The following is a 22,615-nucleotide window of genomic DNA, read 5'->3' as shown; positions in this document are numbered from 1 at the left end:
GACATGAGATGTACTATCTCGTCCACGGTACCTGGGCCCCTATGATGGGGCCGGGATAGTACTTCTAAGCAATCAGCGGCGCTCCCGGGGGGGCGCCGCTGATCGCGGCCAGGTGTCAGCTGATTATCACAGCTGACACCTGGCACTATATGTCAGGGGTGGTCACGGACCGCCCCAGCACATTAACCCCTGGCACACTGCGATCAAACTTGATCGCAGTGTACCGGGGGATTGGAGAAGCATTGGCAGGGAGTGGGCTCCCTCCGTGCTTCCCTGAGCCCCCCGAGCAGCGAGATGAGCTGCTCGGAGGGTCTCCTTCCCTGCAGGCCCCATATCCAAGATGGCCATGGGGGGGCCTTCGGGGGCTTGCAGGGTGGCAGCTTCCTCAGGCAGTGAGGAAGCCTGTGCAGCGCCTGTCAGATCGCTGATCTGACACAGCTCTGTTATAAGTGTCAGATCAGTGATCTGACACATTACAGTGATGGCCTTCCCCCTGAGACAATAAAATAAAGTAAAAAAAGTGTAAAAATAATTTATAAAAAATCCCTAAATAAATTTAAAAAAAAAGAAAAAAATTCCCTAATAAATTCATTTTTTGGAAATATAAAAAACAAAAAACAATAAAAGTACACATATTTAGTATCGCCGCATACGTACTGACCCGCCGTATAAAACTGTCCCACTAGTTAACTCCTTTAGTGAACCCATTAAAAAATAAAAATAAAAAGCAAAGCAAAAAACAATGCTTTAGCATCATACTGCCGAACAAAAAGTGCAATAACGCGCGATCAAAAAGATGGATACCAACAAAAAAACGAGCCTCCACACAGTGTCATCAGCAAAAAAATTATAGGTTGCAGAATAAAGCGATGCAAAAATAATTATTTTTATATAAAATTGTTTTCATTGCATAAAAGCGCCAAAACATAAAAAAAACATAAATGAGGTATCGCTGTAATCGTTCTGACCCGAAGAATAAAACCGCTTATCAACTTTACTGGAAGCGGAACGGTGTAAACGCACTCGCCAAAAGAAATTCATGAAATGCTGGTTTTGTTCATTCTGCGTCCCAAAAATCGGAATAAAAAGCGATCAAAAAATGCCACGTACCCGAAAATGGTACCAATAAAAACATCAACTCGTCCTGCAAAAAATAAGACCTCACATGGCTCAGTGGGTCAAAATGTGGAAAAATTATAGGTCTCAAAATGTGGTGATGCAAAAGCTATTTTTACAATAAAAAGCATCTTTTAGCGTATGACAGCTGCCAAACATAAAAACCCACCATAAATAGTAAATCAAACCCCCCTTTATCACCCCCTTAGTTAGGGAAAAATAATTTTAAAAAAATGTATTTCCATTTTCTCATTAGGGTTAGGGCTAGGGCTAGGGTTAGAGTTAAGGCTAGGGTTAGGGCTAGGATTAGGGCTGAGATAAGGGTTAGGGGTGTGTTGGTGTTAGGGTTGGAGTTAGAATTGGGGGGTTTCCACTGTTTAGGCACATCAGGTGCTCTACAAACGCAACATGTCGCCTGATCTCAATTCCAGCCAATTCTGCATTGAAAAAGACAAACGGTGCTACTTCCCTTCCAAACTCTGCCATATACACAAACAGTGGTTTACCCTTACATATGGGGTATCAGCCTACTCAGGACAAATTGTACTTTTGGGGTCCAATTTCTCCTGTTACCCTTGGAAAAATAAAAAATTGTGGAAAAAAATATGATTTTTTTATTTTTATGCCTCTACGTTACAAACTTCTTGGGGGTTCAAAGTGCTCACCACACATCTAGATAAGTTCCTTGGTGGGTCTAGTTTCCAAAATGGGGTCACTTGTGGGGGGTTTCCACAGTTTAGGCACATCAGGGGCTCTCCAAAGGCAACATGACACCCGCAGACCATTCCATCAAAGTCTACATTACAAAATGTCAATACTTCCCTTCCGAGCCCCAACGTGTGCCTATACAGTAGTTTTCTCCCACATATGGGGTATCGGCGTACTCAAGACAAATTGCACAACAACTTTTGGGGTCCAATTTCTCCGGTTACCCTTGGGAAAATAAAAAAGGGGACTAAAAGATCATGTTTGTGGAAAAAATATGACTTTTTTATTTTCACGCCCGGGTGTTATAAACTGTGACACACTTGGGGGTTCAAAGTGCTCACCACACATCTAGATAAGTTCCCTGGGGGGGTCTAGTTTTCAAAATGGGGTCACTTGTGGGGGGTTTCCACTGTATAAGCACATCAGGGGCTCTCCAAATGTGACATGGCATCCGATCTCAATTCCAGCCAATTTTGAGTTGAAAAAGTCAAATGGTGCTCCTTCCCTTCCAAGCTCTTCCATGTGCCCAAACAGTGGTTTACCCCCACATATGGGGTATCAGCATACTCAGTACAAATTTCACAATAACTTTTGGGGTCCTGTTACCCTTGGAAAAATAAAAATTGGGGGTAAAAAGATCATTTTTGTGGAAAAAATATGATTTTTTTTATTTTACAGCTGTACATTATAAACTTCAGTGAAGCCCTTGGGGGTTAAAAGTTCTCACCACACATCTAAATAAGTTCCTTGGGGTGTCTAGTTTCCAAAATGGTGTCACATGTGGGGGGTTTCTACTGTTTAGGCACATCAGGCGCTTTCAAAACGCGACATGGTTTCAGATCTGAATTCCAGCCAATTTTGCGTTGAAAAAGTCAAACGGTGCTCCTTCCCTTCTGAGCTCTGCCATGCGCCGAAACAGTGGTTCCCCCCACATATCAGGTATCAGTGTACTCAGGACAAATTGCACAATAACTTTTGGGGTCCAATTTCTCCTGTTACCCATGGGAAAATAAAAAAAAAAATGGACCTGAATTAATTTTTTTGTGACAAAAAGTTAAATGTTCATTTTTTTTAAAACATTCAAAAAATTACTGTGAAGCACTTGAAGGGTTAATAAACTTCTTGAATGTGGTTTTGAGCACCTTGAGGGGTGCAGTTTTTAGAATGGTGTCACTTTTGGGTATTTTCTATCATTTAGACCCCTCAAAGTGACTTCAAATATGATGTGGTCCCTAAAAATAAAATGGTCTTGTAAAAATGAGAAATCGCTGGTCAACTTTAACCCTTATAACTTCCTTACAAAAAATAATTTTGGTTCCAAAATTGTGCTGATGTAAAGTAAACATGTGGGAAATATTACTTATTAAGTATTTTGTGTGCCATATCTCTGTGATTTAAGGGCATGAAAATTCAATGTTGGAAAATTGCGAAATTTTCAAAATTTTCGTCAAATTTCCACTTTTTCACAAATAAACGCAAGTTATATCATAGAAATTTTACCACTGACAAGAAGTACAATATGTCACGAGAAAACAATGTCAGAATCACCAGGATCCATGGAAGCGCTCCAGAGTTATTACCTCATGAAGGGACATTGGTCAGAATTGTAAAAATTGGCCCGGTCATTAACGTGCTAACCACCCTTGGGAGTAAAGGGTTAAGGATGGAGGCCACATGAGGCTCACCGTATCCCTCTGCTAGTAAAGCCAGAATTGAGCCCTTCTTTTCCTCACTCAAGACTTTCCTTATAAACTCTTTTGGCATGGTTAAAAGTTATTTTTTCATTACTATTACTTTTGGGATATTACTAGAACTTGTTTTACTATCCAGCTTGTCCTATTGCAAGAGGATTGTGAACACCACAGCAGGGTTTTTTATACTTTCCTTCATTAAATAAGATTTTTTTCAGATTACCTAATCAGAAGCACATTAAGTAGAATGAGGTGTACCCTGGTTGGAATTCAACTGACACTGGAAAGGAATGGCTGTCAGACATGTAGAGAAGCTGATTTTTATAAAACTGTGCAGTGGTCTCTTAATTTTTGCCAGTGCTCTATGTGAGAGCTTGCTTTTCTGCTACTTTAGCTGTACATTTCATTATGCTACTTATAGGTGCATCTCACAAAATTAGAATATCATCAAAAAGTTAATTTATTTCATTTTTCAATATAAAAATTGAAACTCATATTAGATAGAGTCATTACAAACAGAGAGATCTATTTCAAATGTTAAGTTCTGTTAATGTTGATGATTATGGCTTACAGCCAATGAAAACCCAAACATCATTATCTCAGTAAATTAGAATACTTTATAACACAAGCTTGAAAAAATGATTTTGAAATCTGAAATGTTGGTCTAATGAAATGTATGTTCAGTAAATGCACTCAATACTTGGTCAGGGCTCCTTTTGCATCAAGTACTGCATCAATGCAGCATGGCATGGAGGCAATCAGCCTGTGTCAGTGCTAAGGTGTTATGGAAGCCCAGGTTGCTTTAATAGCAGCCTTCAGCTTGTCTGCATTGTTTGGTCTCATGTCTTTCATCTTCTTCTTGAGAGTACCCCTTAGATTATCTATGGGGTTAAGGTCAGACGAGTTTGCTTGCCAATCAAGCACAGTGACACTGTTGTTTTTAAACCAGGAACTGGTACTTTTGGCAGTGTAGACAGGTGCCAAGTCTTGCTGGAGAATGAAATTTCCATCTCCAATAAACTTGTCAGCAGAGGAAAGCATGAAGAGCTCTAAAATTTCCTGGTAGAAGGGTGTGCTGACTTTGGTCTTGATAAAGCACAGTGGACCTACACCATCAGATGACATGGCTCCCGAAACCATCATTGATTGTGGATACTTCACACTAGACTTTGGAAATCAAGGTCCCAGAGTCTGGAGGAAGAGTGGAGAGGCACACAATCCAAGCTGCTTGAGGTCTAGTGTCAAGTTTCCAGAATTTCCTGTTACAGATTTGCAATGTATCCATAAAAATTGGATGCTCTACTGTGTCTCCTAATGGAATCTTTTTTTTTTTTTGTTAAAAAAAAATAGTCATCTGCACTTGCCCCACTGAATAATATTGGCCCTAGTGTTATTAGTTTTTTTCATGTACAGACTCAGACCTAAAATATGTTGTTAAAATGAGCCCTAACTCTGATGACCTTATCCACTGCAGCAGAGCCTATTATTGCACTTTCTGTCTTGGGGTGGCCCTCATGACTGGTTACTTTGAAGATTTTAGGAAATTTTAGTATTGACTAATCTTCATGTCTTGATGATGGATTGTCATTTCTCTTCACTTAGTTGAATGGCATATACCATATTTTGTCTCAGAGCAGTTGTGGAATCAGGCACAGTACTGTATACTCGCTTGATGGCTGCAAATATTTTCTGAAGTCCAGTGACACCCCAAAAGTACTCTTGACAAGGCATACTTGTTCCTTGGCAGTCATAATGTTCAAAACCAAGTTTTTTTAAAGTTAATATATGGGAGTCAAGGATATGAGTGCACATATGGATTCTTCATATACATTAAACGTAGCACATTTTAAAAAAATGCGCTCCAAACAGCATTAACATACTATAAAAAAAAGCAATGTTTTTAGTTTAATTTTAATAAAAATATTCATATTTCGTACATTACCATATAAGGATGAAATGTCCTTCATCCTTGTTTGGCAATTATAAACATTTTCTTTTGGCATAAATACCTTCAGTTTGAGATCCAGTCTCCAAGACATGTAGCAGACACAGAAGCAGTCAGTTCCAAATTATCTCAATTAGGCTACATTTCAGGGGAACTACCCCACCCCTTCCTCAAGGATTTGTGGTTATCTTCAAGGTTTATAACGTAGAGCCATTAAAATAAAAAAATCATCATATTTTTTTCCACAAAAATGACATTTTTGCCCCCAATTTTTTTATTTTTCCAAGGTAACAGGAGAAATTGGACTCCAGAAGCTGTTGTGCAATTTGTCCTAAGTACGCTCATACCCCATATATAGGGGTAAACCACTGTTTGGGCGCATGGCAGAGCTTGGAAGGGAAGGAGCACCGTTTGACTTTTTCAACGCAGAATTGGCTGGAATTGAGATCAGACCCTATGTCGCATTTGGAGAGCCCCTGATGTGCCTGAACAGTGGAAACCCCCCAATTCTAGCTCCAACCCTAACCCCAACACACCCCTACTCCTAATCTCATCCCTAACCCTAGCCCCTAGGCCTAACCATAGCCCTATCCCTAGCCCTAACGCTAGCCCTAACCCTAATGGGAAAATGCAAATAAATACTTTTTTTTAATTTTATTATTTTTCCCTAACTAAGGGTGTGATAAAGAGGCAGCTTTCACATGCTTAAAAGACGCATTTTATTGCAAAAAATAGTTTTTGCATCACCACATTTTGAGAGCTATAATTTTTCCATATTTTGACCCACAGAGTCATGTGAGGTCTATTTTATGCTGGACAAGTTGACGTTTTTATTGGTACCATTTTCGGGCATGTGACATTTTTTGATCGCTTTTTATTCCGATTTTTGGGACGCAGAATGAACAAAAACCAGCATTTCATGAATTTCTTTTGGGGGGAAGTGTTTACACAGTTCCACGTGTTGTAAAATTGATAAAACTGTTTTATTCTTCGGGTCAGTATGATTACAACGATACCTCATTTATATCTTTTTTTTTATGTTTTGGCGCTTTTATACAATAAAAACAATTTTATATAAAAAATAATTATTTTTGCATCGCTTTATTCTGTGAGCTATAACTTTTTTATTTTTTTTACTGATGACGCTCTATGGTGGCTCTTTTTTTACCGGACAAGATGATGTTTTCAGCGGTGCCATGTTAATTTATATCCGTCTTTTTGATCGTGTGTTATTTCACTTTTCGGACGGCGGTATGATGATAAAGCTTTGTTTTTTGCCTTGATTTTTTTTTAAGGGGTTCACTAAAGGGGTCGACTAGTTGGACAGTTTTATATGGCGGGGCGTTACGGACGCGGTGATACTAAATATGTGTACTTATATTGTTTTTTGCTTTTAATTTACAAAAAAGAATTTATTAGGGAATATTTTTTTTAATATATTTAGGAATTTTTTATTTATTTATTTTTAATTTTTTGTTTTACTTTATTACACTGTCCCAGGGGGAGTCATTACTATATTGTGTCAGATCGCTGATCTGACACTTTGCAGTGCACTGTGTCTGACCAGGGTTCTGACAGGCACTGCAAATGGCTTTCTCAGCGCCTATTCGAGGAGGAGGGAGGAGGCATTGCGTTGTTCCAAGGGGTTCAGGGCCCCCTCCCTGCGCGATTCTTCCCTATGTCCCCGGTACACTGTGATTATGTTTGATCGCAGTGTGCCAGGGGTTAATGTGCTGGGAGCGGTCCTTGACCGCTCCTGGCACATAGTGCCTGGTGTCAGCTGTGATAATCAGCTGACACCCAGCCTCTATCAGTGGCGCTCCCCCCGTGAACGCCGCTGATCAGCTATGACATACTATTCTGTCCAGGGGACTTAAGTCCCAGGTCACATGGACGGAATAGTACGTCCAATGTAACAAAGGGGTTAAAATTTCTAAGACAGCAGTTCATTACAACAAGGTCAAGCAGCCATTGGGCACAACAAAGCTACAGACCAGCAGAGGACGAAAACGACACTACACTGACTGAGGATGACCGTCATCTTATTCGAATGTCACTCAGCAACCGCAGGATGACATCAAGTGACCTACAAAACGAATGGCAAATGGCAGTTAGGGTGAAGTGCATGGCAAGAACAGTTCATAACAGGCTCCTAGAGTCAGGGCTCAAGTTATGTAAAGGTAGAAAAAAGCCTGTCATCAGTGAGAAGCAAAGGAGAGCGAGGCTGAAGTTTGCCAAAGACCATAAGGATTGGACCATAGAGGACTGAAGTAAGGTAATCTTCTCTGATGAGTCCAATTTTCAGCACCTAATCATCTAATGGTTAGACGGAGACCTGGAGAGGTGTACATGCCACAGTGTCTTGCACCCACTGTGAAATTTGGAGGAAGAACGGTGATGATCTTGGGATGCTTCAGCAAGGCTGGAATTTGGCAGGTTATTCTTTGCAAAGGATGTATGAGTCAAGCCTCATACAAGGTTATCCTGGAAAAACAGTTGATTCCTTATGCTTAGGCGATGTTCCCCAACTCTGAGGACTGGTTTTTCCAGCAGGACAATGCGCCATGCCACACAGCTAGGTCAATCAATGTGTGAATGAAGGACCACCACATCAAATCCCTGTCATGGCCAGCCCAATCTCCAGACCTGAACCCCATTGAATACCTCTGGAATGTAATCAAGAGGAAGATGGTTAGTCACAAGCCATCAAAGAATAACTGCTTAAATTTTTGTACCAGGAGTGGGATAATATCACCCAAAAGCAGTGTGAAAGACTGCTGGAAAGCATGCCAAGATGCATGAAAGCTGTGATTAAAAATCATGGTTATTCCACAAAATATTGATTTCTGATCTCTTCCTGAGTTAAAACATTAAATGATGAGAAAAATCAAACAAATTGAAAATTTTGCAGTGGTTTTTGCAGTGGTTTCTTAATTTTTGCCAGTGCTTTAGATCAATCAACAGAAGACAAAATAGTTAGGTGTCTCAGCAAATGGCAAAACAAATCCCAATTTATTTGCACAAAGTTATGAAATGTTTTAACCAGTACAATATTATATATAAAAAAAAAGTATCAGTTTGGTATTGTCCTGGCCTTAGGCTACAAGTCTGCCGTCATGATATGTAGTGGCAGACTTGTGAATCCTCATATCACGTGCACTACATGCTGTAATGATTCTCCTGTGCTGGGGTCAGGTGGTCATGTGACCCGCACTTATGCGATTTGCATACTTCTGGCCACAATTTAACCAGACTGTGTCTGGCTTTGTTCAATACACATGCCCAGTGCCAGCAATGAAGAATCCTCATAACACATGATGTGAAAATTCACAAATCTGCAGTCACATAGAGTGATTGCAGTCTTGTAGCCTAAGGCCGGACAACCCCTTTAAGGCTGGTTTCACACTTGCGTTTTTTTGCGGTTTTTTAGCGCAAAAAAGCGCATACATTTTTTCCCCCTATCTTTTACATGGATGCGCATAGGTGCGCATACACATGCGTTTGTATGCGCATGCGTTTTTTTGTAGTGTGCGCTTGGGCGCACAAAATGCATCCTGTTGCATTTTTTGTGCATCCGACTCGCCCCAAAAAATCGCATGCGCACACAATGCGTTTTTTTTACAGCAAAACACCCATTATAGTCTATGGGTGCGCATTCGTGCGCATTGTAATGCGCACGTATGCGCCAAAAAAACACATGCGTTTTTTTAAAAAACGCACCAAAACCCGCCAAAAACACACACAAACGCATGATGCGTTTTTTTCATGCATTTGTGTGCGCAAAAAACGCACAGCAAAAAAAAGCAAGTGTGAAAGTTTCCTAAGGGATTAAAAAATAATTACCTCCTATGTATGAACAATAAATACATTTACTGAATGAGGTATCTGTATCTTTTAACTTACCGTAGTAAGGTAGAGGTTCAGCAAGACAGTATGCATCAGGAACTGTTACATAGCTGTTTGCCATGGTCTGCTCCAAGCCTTCCCACTGTCTCATTAACCCACGTTAGTTTTACTTTTCTGTAGAGAAATCCTGAAAAGAAAACATAATTCTCATATTATTTTATTATTCATTGGGATTTCCTTTATCTTGGTTACTCTTAGTTTGTTATCAGCTGCATTACACCTCATTTGAACTTTTTATTGGAATTTCAGAGAGACAAAATCAATGATTACTATGACTTTACCGATGATCCATTTGTTCAAATGTAGCTGTATCAGGCTTAGAGTTGAGCGAAACGGGTCGAAAAAATTCAAAAGTCGCCGACTTTTGGCAAAGTCGGGTTTCATGAAACGAAACCCGACCCTAGGATGAGGTCGGCCACGAGGTCGTCGACTTACGCGCCAAAGTCGCGTTTCAAAAGTTTGTTTTGCGCTCTTTTTCAGCCAATCAGGATCCACGGACACTGTGGGCAACGTGATGACATAGGCACGGGTCACCACCATCTTTCAGAAGGGCATGCAAGTGATTGGCTTGCTTTGGTGGGCGTCACAGGGGGTATAAAAGGGCGTGCACGCCGACCGCCATCTTACTTCTGCCGATCTTAGTATAGGGAGAGGTTGCTGCTGATTCTGTAGGGAGAGCGTTAGGCAGGGAAGAAGACAAAAAAACTGCTTCTGCTGCTAGCGATTTGGCCTGCACAACACACAAGTCACTGTGTGTGCAGTGCAAGGGGAGGCTATATTGTGGTGTATCAGTGGTGTTGGTTGTTGGGCTGCCTTTTAAGGCTTCCTGACACGCTGGCATTGCTGTTTACCCACTGCTCCGCAAACTGCTTTTTTAAAAGCAATCCAATCTCCCTTATCCTCTCGTCACTTTGGTCACAGGCAGCTGTGCCATCGAGCGTGTCACATAGCGCTCAGATATCAGTGGGCCGCACACAATCCACAAGTGTCCACTGTCCACAAGTGTACGCAGAGATTCAAAATCTCCATTATCCTCTCGTCACTTTGGTCACAGGCAGCTGTGCCATCGAGCGTGTCACATAGCGCTCAGATATCAGTGGGCCGCACACAATCCACAAGTGTCCAGTGTCCAAAAGTGTACGCAGAGATTCAAAATCTCCATTATCCTCTCGTCACTTTGGTCACAGGCAGCTGTGCCATCGAGCGTGTCACATAGCGCTCAGATATCAGTGGGACGCACACAATCCACAAGTGTCCAGTGTCCACAAGTGTACGCAGAGATTCAAAATCTCCATTATCCTCTCGTCACTTTGGTCACAGGCAGCTGTGCCATCGAGCGTGTCACATAGCGCTCAGATATCAGTGGGCCGCACACAATCCACAAGTGTCCACTGTCCACAAGTGTACGCAGAGATTCAAAATCTCCATTATCCTCTCGTCACTTTGGTCACAGGCAGCTGTGCCATCGAGCGTGTCACATCCATTATCCTCTCGTCACTTTGGTCACAGGCAGCTGTGCCATCGAGCGTGTCACATAGCGCTCAGATATCAGTGGGCCGCACACAATCCACAAGTGTCCACTGTCCACAAGTGTGTGCAGAAATTCTAAAACTCCCCTGTCCTATAGACACCTTGTACCTTGTTTTACATTACTATATAGTTTGTTGGATTTTGTCTACATTTCTACCAAAAATGAGGAAGGCTGGTGGAAGAGGCCGAGGAATTGGGCGGGGGTTGCCAGCTGGTAATGATGGTGTTGGTGGTGGATCTGATGGTAGTGGCAAGAGCAAAATAGGACCGAATGCAGGAGGTGCTGACCCTGCGTCATCGTCTGGCCACATAAGGCCTCGAACGCTTAGTTTTCTAGGAGTTGGCAAACCGCTTTTAAAGGCAGAGCATCAGGAAAAAGTTTTGTCTTACATTGCTGACTCAGCCTCCAGCTCTATCGCCTCCTCTTCTTCAGTTGTAAAAAGTAAAAGCACTGAGTCGTCATTGGAGGCTCATGTTCATGAACCACACCTTTCCTTGTGTCCTTCACCCCAACCAAGATTGAAGGATGACACAGGCCATACTACTGATTACTCCATGGAGCTGTTTTCACATACCATGCCTGGATTATCAAGTCAAATGGTGAATTACCCAGGCCAAGATGAATCTGACATGGAGTGCACTGATGCACAGCCGCTGATGGATGATTCTGCTGGTACATTCACTCAGAGCACTACATTGTCCTCGCAGTGTACAGAGCCAGATTTTGACCCTGATGAGACTCAGGTGCCCCTTCCCGCACACTATACCACCATACACGGTGACACAGAGAAAGGTGCACATAACATAGAAGAGGAGGTGATGGATGACCCAGTTGTTGACCCAGATTGGCATCCATTGGGGGAAGAGGGTGCTGCTTCCAATAGCTCAGATGAGGAGCATCCACAGCAGACATCGACATCGCAACAGCTGTTATCTGGCAGGCCCGGAGCACTCCAAAGACAGGTTCCAAACATCAAAAGAGTTGCTGGACAGCTTGTCCAGAGGGTCAAAAGATCACAGCGTGCTAGGCCGCAAAATGTCTGCCAAAGTAGGAAGAGTGCAGTGTGGCACTTTTTTGAACAAAATCCTCATGATCAGGCCAAGGTTATCTGTAAGAAGTGCGCAAAGACCTTTAGCCGAGGGAAAAATCTGAAAAATTTGAATACCAGTTGCATGCTTAGACATTTAACCAGCATGCACTTGCAAGCGTGGACACAACACCAAACCTCAAGTGCCACATGTGCAACTGATCACAACGAAGGTAGTCAGCAATGCTACATTGTTTCCCCCACTGTAAGCCCACCGGTTAGCACAGCAGCAAATGTTGAGGTGTCGTTGCAAGGCCACAGCAGTCAGGGAATCCCACTGTTATATCAACGAAAGACTGATTCTAGGCCATCAGAAAGAACACCAACTCCATCACCATCATCAACCCTCTCTCAGTCCGCCCTGTCCACCGCTACTTCCACCATATGCAGCTCTCAATTCCAGCTCGCCCTCCCAGACACTATGAGTAGGTCAAGAAAGTACTCAGTCTCTCATCCGCGTACACTGGGTTTGAACGCCCACATTGCCAAACTAATCTCGTTTGAGATGATGCCCTTTCGGTTGGTGGAAAGCACAGCTTTCCGCGAACTCATGGCCTATGCAGTACCACGCTATGACCTACCCAGTCGCCACTTCTTCTCTCGCAAAGTCATCCCAGCCCTCCACCATCATGTGAAAGACCGCATTGTCCATGCACTCAAGCAGTCAGTGAGCGGAAAGGTGCACCTCACAACTGATGCATGGTCCAGTCGGCATGGCCAGGGCCGTTACGTGTCCATCACTGCGCACTGGGTTAATGTGGTGGATGCAGGGTCCACAGGGGACAGCGGTGGTGGGACAGTGCTGCCTAGCCCACGGTATAGGAAACAGTTGGCTGTAGGCGTTCGACCCTCCTCCTCCTCCTCCAGAAGCGAAAGCTCGTCCACAGAGCGCAGTCGTACGAGCACTCCATCTGCAGCTGCCACTGTTGCACACGATGTGTCCCCCTATCGAGCAGCTAGTGGAAAGCGTCAGCAGGCTGTGTTGCAGATGATGTGTTTGGGCGACAGACACACCGCCGAGGTGCTGGCTGAGTACTTGAAGCGACAAACTGAGTCATGGCTGGGCAGTGTACATCTTGAGGCAGGCAAGGTAGTTAGTGATAACGGCCGTAATTTTGTGGCAGCCATAGCCCTTTCAAAACTCAGCCACATACCTTGCTTGGCTCACACCTTGAACCTGGTGGTGCAGTGCTTCCTCAAAAATTATCCGGAGTTAACAGCCCTGCTCCATCCGCCGGTCGCCTGTACACTCCGTTCGTATGCAGAAGCTGCAGCGATTGCTCCACCTTCCCAACCACCGCCTCATTATCGACATTGCAACAAGGTGGAACTCCACCCTGCACATGGTGGAGCGGCTGTGCGAGCAGAGGCAGGCCATAATGCATTTGTGGGAGGATACACGGCCAGGCACTTTGGGGGCAGACATGGAGTTGACAGGCGTGCAGTGGTCGAAGCTGAAAGACCTTTGTAAAGTCCTTCAGTGTTTTGAGGAATGCACACGGCTGGTAAGCGCAGATGACGCCATCCTAAGCATGAGCATCCCACTTATGCGTCTGCTCATGCAAACTTTGACGCACCTTAAGGAGCAGGCGTCTGCAGCCAATGTTGATGAGGAGGAAGAGGAGGAGGGAATCCTTGATGACATTCAGCCATTGTCTGCTCAGGGACCTCTCCTGGACGAGGTGGAGGAAGAATAGGAGGAGGAGGAGGAGGATGATGGGGGATGATTACTTAGGGGAGGAGGATGCATCTCGTGGGGCAAGTGAAAATGTTGGCGTGGCAAGGTCTGGTACAGGGTTTGTGCGTGACTGGAGGGATGTGGATTTGCCAGAAAGTGCTCCTCCACCCAGCACTCGCAGTGCATCATTGACACCGGGAACATTGGCCCACATGTTAGATTATGCCTTGCGGATCCTAAAAAGGGACCCCCGCATTGCCAAAATGATGAACGATGACGACTACTGGTTGGCCAGCATCCTGGATCCACGCTATAAAGGCAAATTACAAAACATCATGCCACAGGAGAACCTTGACCTAATATTGGCTAATAAACAAGCAACTCTGGTAAATCGGTTGCTTGAGGCATTCCCAGCACACAGCAGCGGTGATGGTTCTCACACGAGCCGTACGGGCCGGGGGCAGCTTGGCAGAGGTGTTCGTGGTGCACACAGCAGAAGTGGCGTTGGAGACAGGGGTTTCATGACAATGTTGTGGACTGATTTTTCAAATACCGCTCACACAACTGGTAATACTGCATCGATGGAAAGTGACAGGAGACAGCAGTTGTCAACTATGGTTACAAACTACTTTTCCTCCCATATCGATGTTCTCCCACACAGGTCATTCCCCTTTGACTATTGGGCCGCTAAACTGGACACCTGGCCTGAATTGGCCCAATATGCCTTACAGGAGCTCGCTTGCCCAGCTGCAAGTGTGCTATCGGAAAGAGTCTTCAGTGCAGCTGGATCAATCCTGACAGAAAAAAGGACCCGTCTGTCAACCCAAAATGTGGATGATCTAACCTTCATTAAAATGAACCACGCATGGGTTTCCAAGGATTTTGTCCCACCTTCCCCTGATGACACATAGGGTGACAGAAAAATGGCTTGCTTTGGTCCACCTCTTCCTGGTACTTCACCTATTTCGCCTTTTGCATCAGTTGAATGTCCAACATCAACATATGCCACTTTCTAAAACTCCCTAACTGTGCTGCCTCCCCCCCCATGGCCGGGGTCACCACCTAGCGCACGACACCGTGCGAGTGCCGTTGCCCTGGACAGGTGGGTAGGCCGACTCTTGGGCGCGGGCACTGGCACAGGGTCCCTCATAGTGCAATCAAGTGTCTCTGACGGTGGTGGTGCACACCCGCCGTCAGACACACCGCTGTACTATGAGGGGCCCAGTGCCAGTACCGACGCCCACGAGTGGGCCCCCCTTGCTTGGCCAGGGCCCCAGCATTTGCAATCTTTACCTCTCCCTGCTCCTCCGCTGTGTAATCTGGGCCGTCAAATCCATACTGTGCCTGACACCGTCTGAGCCTGCCTCCTGAGACATATATTTTGAATGTGTACGCTATCCATACATGTTATCCGGGGATACGGTACCCCTTCTAACCTTTGTGCAATGACGTGCAATCCATACTGGGCCTAACACCGTCTGAGCGTGCCTCATGCTGTATAGACATATATTTTGAATGTGTACGCTATCCATACATGTTATCCGGGGATACGGTACCCCTTCTAACCTTTGTGCAATGACGTGCAATCCATACTGGGCCTAACACAGTCTGAGCCTGCCTCATGCTGTATAGACATATATTTTGAATGTGTACACTATCCATACATGTTATCCGGGGATACGGTACCCCTTCTAACCTTTGTGCAATGACGTGCAATCCATACTGGGCCTAACACCGTCTGAGCCTGCCTCATGCTGTATAGACATATATTTTGAATGTGTACGCTATCCATACATGTTATCCAGGGATACGGTACCCTTTCTAACCTTTGTGCAATGACGTGCAATCCATACTGGGCCTAACACCGTCTGAGCCTGCCTCATGCTGTATAGACATATATTTTGAATGTGTACGCTATCCATACATGTTATCCGGGGATACGGTACCCCTTCTAACCTTTGTGCAATGACGTGCAATCCATACTGGGCCTAACACCGTCTGAGCCTGCCTCATGCTGTATAGACATATATTTTGAATGTGTACACTATCCATACATGTTATCCGGGGATACAGTACCCCTTCTAACCTTTGTGCAATGACGTGCAATCCATACTGGGCCTAACACCGTCTGAGCCTGCCTCATGCTGTATAGACATATATTTTGAATGTGTACGCTATCCATACATGTTATCCGGGGATACGGTACCCCTTCTAACCTTTGTGCAATGACGTGCAATCCATACTGGGCCTAACACCGTCTGAGCCTGCCTCATGCTGTATAGACATATATTTTGAATGTGTACACTATCCATACATGTTATCCGGGGATACGGTACCCCTTCTAACCTTTGTGCAATGACGTGCAATCCATACTGGGCCTAACACCGTCTGAGCCTGCCTCATGCTGTATAGACATATATTTTGAATGTGTACGCTATCCATACATGTTATCTGGGGATACGGTACCCCTTCTAACCTTTGTGCAATGACGTGCAATCCATACTGGGCCTAACACCGTCTGAGCCTGCCTCATGCTGTATAGACATATATTTTGAATGTGTACGCTATCCATACATGTTATCCGGGGATACGGTACCCCTTCTAACCTTTGTGCAATGACGTGCAATCCATACTGGGCCTAACACCGTCTGAGCCTGCCTCATGCTGTATAGACATATATTTTGAATGTGTACGCTATCCATACATGTTATCCGGGGATACGGTACCCCTTCTAACCTTTGTGCAATGACGTGCAATCCATACTGGGCCTAACACTGTCTGAGCCTGCCTCATGCTGTATAGACATATATTTTGAATGTGTACGCTATCCATACATGTTATCCAGGGATACGGTACCCTTTCTAACCTTTGTGCAATGACGTGCAATCCATACTGGGCCTAACACCGTCTGAGCCTGCCTCATGCTGTATAGACATATATTTTGAATGTGTACGCTATCCATACATGTTATCCGGGGATACGGTACCCCTTCTAACCTTTGTGCAATGACGTGCAATCCATACTGGGCCTAACACCGTCTGAGCCTGCCTCATGCTGTATAGACATATATTTTGAATGTGTACACTATACATACATGTTATCAGGGGATACGGTACCCCTTCTAACCTTTGTGCAATGACGTGCAATCCATACTGGGCCTAACACCGTCTGAGCCTGCCTCATGCTGTATAGACATATATTTTGAATGTGTACGCTATCCATACATGTTATCCGGGGATACGGTACCCCTTCTAACCTTTGTGCAATGACGTGCAATCCATACTGGGCCTAACACCGTCTGAGCCTGCCTCATGCTGTATAGACATATATTTTGAATGTGTACGCTATCCATACATGTTATCCAGGGATACGGTACCCTTTCTAACCTTTGTGCAATGACGTGCAATCCATACTGGGCCTAACACCGTCTGAGCCTGCCTCATGCTGTATAGACATATATTTTGAATGTGTACGCTATCCATACATGTTATCCGGGGATACGGTACCCCTTCTAACCTTTGTGCAATGACGTGCAATCCATACTGGGCCTAACACCGTCTGAGCCTGCCTCATGCTGTATAGACATATATTTTGAATGTGTACGCTATCCATACATGTTATCCGGGGATACGGTACCCCTTCTAACCTTTGTGCAATGACGTGCAATCCATACTGGGCCTAACACCGTCTGAGCCTGCCTCATGCTGTATAGACATATATTTTGAATGTGTACGCTATCCATACATGTTATCCGGGGATACGGTACCCCTTCTAACCTTTGTGCAATGACGTGCAATCCATACTGGGCCTAACACCGTCTGAGCCTGCCTCATGCTGTATAGACATATATTTTGAATGTGTACGCTATCCATACATGTTATCCGGGGATACGGTACCCCTTCTAACCTTTGTGCAATGACGTGCAATCCATACTGGGCCTAACACCGTCTGAGCCTGCCTCATGCTGTATAGACATATATTTTGAATGTGTACGCTATCCATACATGTTATCCGGGGATACGGTACCCCTTCTAACCTTTGTGCAATGACGTGCAATCCATACTGGGCCTAACACCGTCTGAGCCTGCCTCATGCTGTATAGACATATATTTTGAATGTGTACGCTATCCATACATGTTATCTGGGGATACGGTACCCCTTCTAACCTTTGTGCAATGACGTGCAATCCATACTGGGCCTAACACCGTCTGAGCCTGCCTCATGCTGTATAGACATATATTTTGAATGTGTACGCTATCCATGCATGTTATCCAGGGATACGGTACCCTTTCTAACCTTTGTGCAATCACGTGCAATCCATACTGGGCGTGAGAACGGCTGGCGAGCTGTTAAGCAAGCTACAGCACCTGTCCAGACAAGTACAGGGATTCCCTAGCGAGGAGACTTATTTGATTGTTTTCTATGTTGGGACAGCAATTTTTGGGGAGCACTATACTCTGGAGAATGATAGATGGGGCCCACCATACACTGTAACATTCCAAAGGTGGACATCAGACACTGGAGCAGCATTTACAGGGCCCATTATACACTAGAGCAGTAGAAATGGGGCCCATTATGTTTGGAGCATTATTTGGGCCCATAAGACAGTGGAGCTTCATCCATGGGGACCAACATATACTGTAGCATTATGTGGAGCTCATCATATACTGTTTCAAACATTATATGGGACCAATGATTTTGTATGGAGAAATAGATGGGCCTCGTCATGAGATGTAAAAAGTGAGGTATTTTTCATTGTACTATACCGCTATTTCTCTGCCGTATCGGAGCATGATGAGTTGTGGTATGTGTTAAAGGGGCGCTCTTTCGCCCAGGGCACATGAAAACCTGCAGCCAGCCCTCCCCCCCCACAAATTTAGCCAAATAACCCCCATTTTTCAGTGCGTAACTTGTATTATGAAGTTAATTAAGGTTGACAAGCTTAAGTAAGAATTGATGCTTTTGGCATTCAAATGGGCACTGTAGGTGTGTTTCCTGTCCTCCTCTCACTGCCGACTTTTATTCCCCATTGACTTACATTGGGTTTCGTGTTTCGGGACGACCCCGACTGTTCCCTATAATCGGACGATCTTGCTCGACTCGACTTTTGGAAAAGTCGGGTTTCACGAAACGAAACGCGACCCTAAAAAAGCAAAAGTCGCTCAACTCTAATCAGGCTACTTACAATGGATTTTAATTATAGACCAAAGAGGAGGAGAAGCTGCTGACTTCCTCTCTCACTGTTTTCACCATAAAGCTATATATACATAGTTGTATGTAGTAGTACGCATTTTAAAAAAATGCAAAGAAAAGTAAGTAGAAAAAACACAACTTTGCTTAAAAAAGCAATGTGTGAGCATAAAATTATAAAAAATATGGCATCATAACTCTTTTGAAATCAGAGAAATGTCATAAATTGGTTATTCCTCTTCAGGCTTATTATTCTGGTCTTGTGAAATAGAGAAGCTAGAAAAAAGTAGCCATGAGACTTTACAACTCAAACATAACTATGACGAATTTACAGAATATTTAATGTATTTCTAGAATGGTTAAAGTGTGTAAGTGTGTCTTTGGGTTTGCAGATACAAGTTAGGCTAAGATCTTACAAGTGTATAAAAAAATCCGATTTTCATGTAGAAAAAGCGGATAATTTTTCATCTTTATTGTAATTTTCACGGGGGAAGCGCAGCTGATCGTGGCCGGGTGTCAGCTGATTATCACAGCTGACACCCAGCACTATGTGCCAGGAGCAGTCACGGACCGCTCCCGGCACATTAACCGCCGGCACACTGCGATCAAACATGATCGCAGTGTACCGGAGGCATAGGGAAGAATCGCTGAGAGCAGGCGCTGAGAAGCCGTCTTCACTGCCTGTCAGATCGCCGATCTGACACAGTGCTTTGCAGTGTCAGAACAGCGATCTGACTCAGTAATGTCCCCCCCAGGACAAAGTAATAAAGTAAAAAAAGAAAACAAGTGTAAAAATAATTTTTTATAAATTCCTAAATAAAAAAATATATATATTCCCTAATTCCTTTTTTTGTTAATAAAAAAACAATAAAAGTACACATATTTAGTATTTCCATGTCCGTAACGACCCGCCCTATAAAACTGTCCCACTAGTTAACCCCTTTAGTGAACCCCTTAATAAAAAAAAGGCAAAAAACAATGCTTTATCATCATACCGACGATCAAAGAGTGCAATAACACGCGATCAAAAAGACGGATATAAATAAATATGGTACCGCTGAAAACGTCATCTTGTCCCGTAAAAAACGAGCCGCCATACAGCGTCATCAGCAAAAAATAAAGTTATAGCTTGCAGAATAAAGTGATGCAAAAATAATTATTTTTTATATAAAATTGTTTCTACTGTATAAAAGCGCCAAAAGATAAAAAAAGATATAAATGAGGTATCGCTGTAATCGTACTGACCCGAAGAATAAAACCGCTTTATCAATTTTACCACACGCAGAATGGTGTAAACGCACCCGAAAAGAAATTCATGAAATGCTTGTTTTTGTTCATTCTGCGTCCCAAAAATCAGAATAAAAAGTGCTAGGGCTAGGGTTAGGGCTAGGGTTAGGGCTAGGGTTTGGGCTAGATTAGGGTTAGGGCTAGGGTTAGGGCTAGGGTTGAGATTAGGGTTAGGGGTGTGCTGGGGTTAGAGTTGGAGTTAGAATTGGGGGGGTTTCCACTGTTTAGGCACATCAGGGGCTCTCCAAACGTGGCATGGCATCTGATCTCAATTCCAGCCAATTCGTTGAAAAAGTCAAATGGTGCTCCTTTCCTTCCAAGCTCTGCCATGCGCCCAAACAGTGGTTTACCCCCACATTTCAGGTATCAGCGTACTCAGGACAAATTGCACAATAACTTTTGCAGTTCAATTTCTCCTGTTACCCTTTGTAAAATAAAAAAAATTGGACCTGAAGTCATTTTTTTGTGAAAAAAAAGTTAAATGTTCATTTTTTTTAAACATTCAAAAAATTCCTGTGAAGCACCTGAAGGGTTAATAAACTTATTGAATGTGGATTTGAGCATCTTGAAGGGTGCAGTTTTTAGAATGGTGTCACTTTTGGGTATTGTCTATCATATAGACCCATCAAAGTAACTTCAAATGTGATGTGGTCCTTAAAAAAAATGGTGTTGTAAAAATGAGAAATTGCTGGTCAACCTTTAACCCTTATAACAAAAAAAATTTTGGTTTCAAAATTGTGCTGATGTAAAAGTAAACATGTGGGAAATGTTACTTATCAAGTTTTTTGGGTGCCAGATCTCTGTGATTTAAGGGCATAAAAATTCAAAGTTGGAAAATTGCAAAGTTTTCAAAATTTTCGCCAAATTTCCATTTTTTTTCACAAATAAACGCAAGTTATATCAATGAAATTTTACCACTGACATGAAGTAAAATTTGTCACGAAAAAACAATGTCAGAATCACTTGGATCCATGGAAGCGTTACCTCATAAAAGGACAGTGGTCAGAATTGTAAAAATTGACCCGGTAATTAATGTGCAATCCACCCTTGGGGGGAAAAGGGGTTAAACTGCAGCTCCTGCTGGGAACTCAATAGCGCCATACACGGCTGGCACAGTGTCCTTTTTAATGCGGTCCAGCAAGCAAACAATACCCCCTTCTTCTGGTAACAGTGGTTGGTCTCTGGTACCTTCCACTGCCCCTAGTCCATATACTGTAGTTGCCGACAAGGTTACAGGCTACGGTACTGTCTAAGCCCGATGTGACTCCTGCACAACTCTCCTGACAGTCTCAGTCAAGTGAGCGCAAAGCGACTGACAGTAATACGGGTCACAGTCTAGTACAAGCCCAATGTGGCTCGGCAGGTGTATACTGGCACAGTTAGGGTGAAAGTGTCTGTTCTGTCCTTGGTCACTCTTATGGGCACATATGTTGTACTCACGGACACGGAGGTTTCTGTGTCTTGCTTTCTGGCAGTCACCGGACTCACACTGCACGTCTCTTTCTCTCTAGTTTCCACTGTTGGCACGCTGCTAGTGCTCTCAGGGCATGGCACTTCTCTCTCTGGCTGTTGCATGGCTGGCTCCGCTCTACTTGGTGTGCACGGCTCAACTCTATGTATACGGCTCGGCTCTGCACGGTTCTGTTTTGCGCTACACTGCTCTGCAGCGGTGTCTCTCTCCAGATTGCTGCTGGGCACGCTTGGCTCTGCAGACAATGGGACCCTGTCTATGCGGCCTGCTGCAGTATCAGTACTCTCTGAGGGAAGAGGAGGCAGAGTGCGCCACTCACCGCTCTCGCGCTGCTCTGTCGTGACTCGTGACGCCAAACTCCTCTGCTTTGCGCGCTTTCTCCTTTTATGTCCCTGACGCTGTGCGGGTGCAGATACCCGTGGTCCGGTCTATCTCCCTACATCAGTATGGCATTCATTTTTACATATCCGCAGTCAATATAATTTACTAGACCCAATACTGTTTCCTATGTTAATAATCGCAATATATCCATAAAAAATGGATGTTATATGTTTGATCATCATGGAATTGAATATTTTTTGCACACTCATAGACATGAATAGATGGGGCTCATCAAAAATACAGAAGAATGCATGCTGCAATTGTTTTCACATGAACATTTGGTTCATATAAAAAATGGTATTCTAAACAGCCCATTTGTGCGAGGGGCGTCAGTTTTTCATTAGATAAGATTTGTACCAAAATTTGGTTGTGTGAACATCGCCTGAGGCAGGGCTGGCTCTCTTAGGGACCCCAGAGTCTCTAGCAAAAGCTGCAGTGATAATGCAGATTCTGTATTATCAATGTAGCTTCTGAGGTTAAGACTGCCTAAGGAACTTTGGTGGCATAGTCACATGACCATGAGGAGGCAGTAGATGTTCTCCTGAAGGGTCCCCTCCCAGTCCTAGATTAAAGCATCAGTCAACTCCGGGACAGTCTGTTCAATGTGGCATTGGTGGATGCAAT

The 22,615-nt window shown here is 43.9% G+C and overlaps 1 protein-coding gene across 1 annotated transcript in view; it reads right to left on the bottom strand.

Moving 5' to 3' along the window:
- Positions 1-22,615, bottom strand: part of LOC141099176 (bile acid receptor-like) — a 197,740-nt gene that overhangs the window by 66,731 nt on the left and 108,394 nt on the right. Inside the window, exon 2 of the mRNA XM_073587319.1 lies at positions 9,364-9,493. Coding sequence (XP_073443420.1) covers positions 9,364-9,457 — 94 coding nt within the window. The 5' untranslated portion in view covers positions 9,458-9,493. The remainder of the gene's footprint in view (positions 1-9,363; positions 9,494-22,615) is intronic.

Source organism: Dendrobates tinctorius, unplaced genomic scaffold (genome assembly GCF_039654945.1).
Source record: "Dendrobates tinctorius isolate UK_male_01 unplaced genomic scaffold, ASM3965494v1 ptg000098l, whole genome shotgun sequence".
NCBI classification, from domain to species: domain Eukaryota; kingdom Metazoa; phylum Chordata; class Amphibia; order Anura; family Dendrobatidae; genus Dendrobates; species Dendrobates tinctorius.
This window is presented reverse-complemented; position numbering and strand designations above follow the sequence as displayed.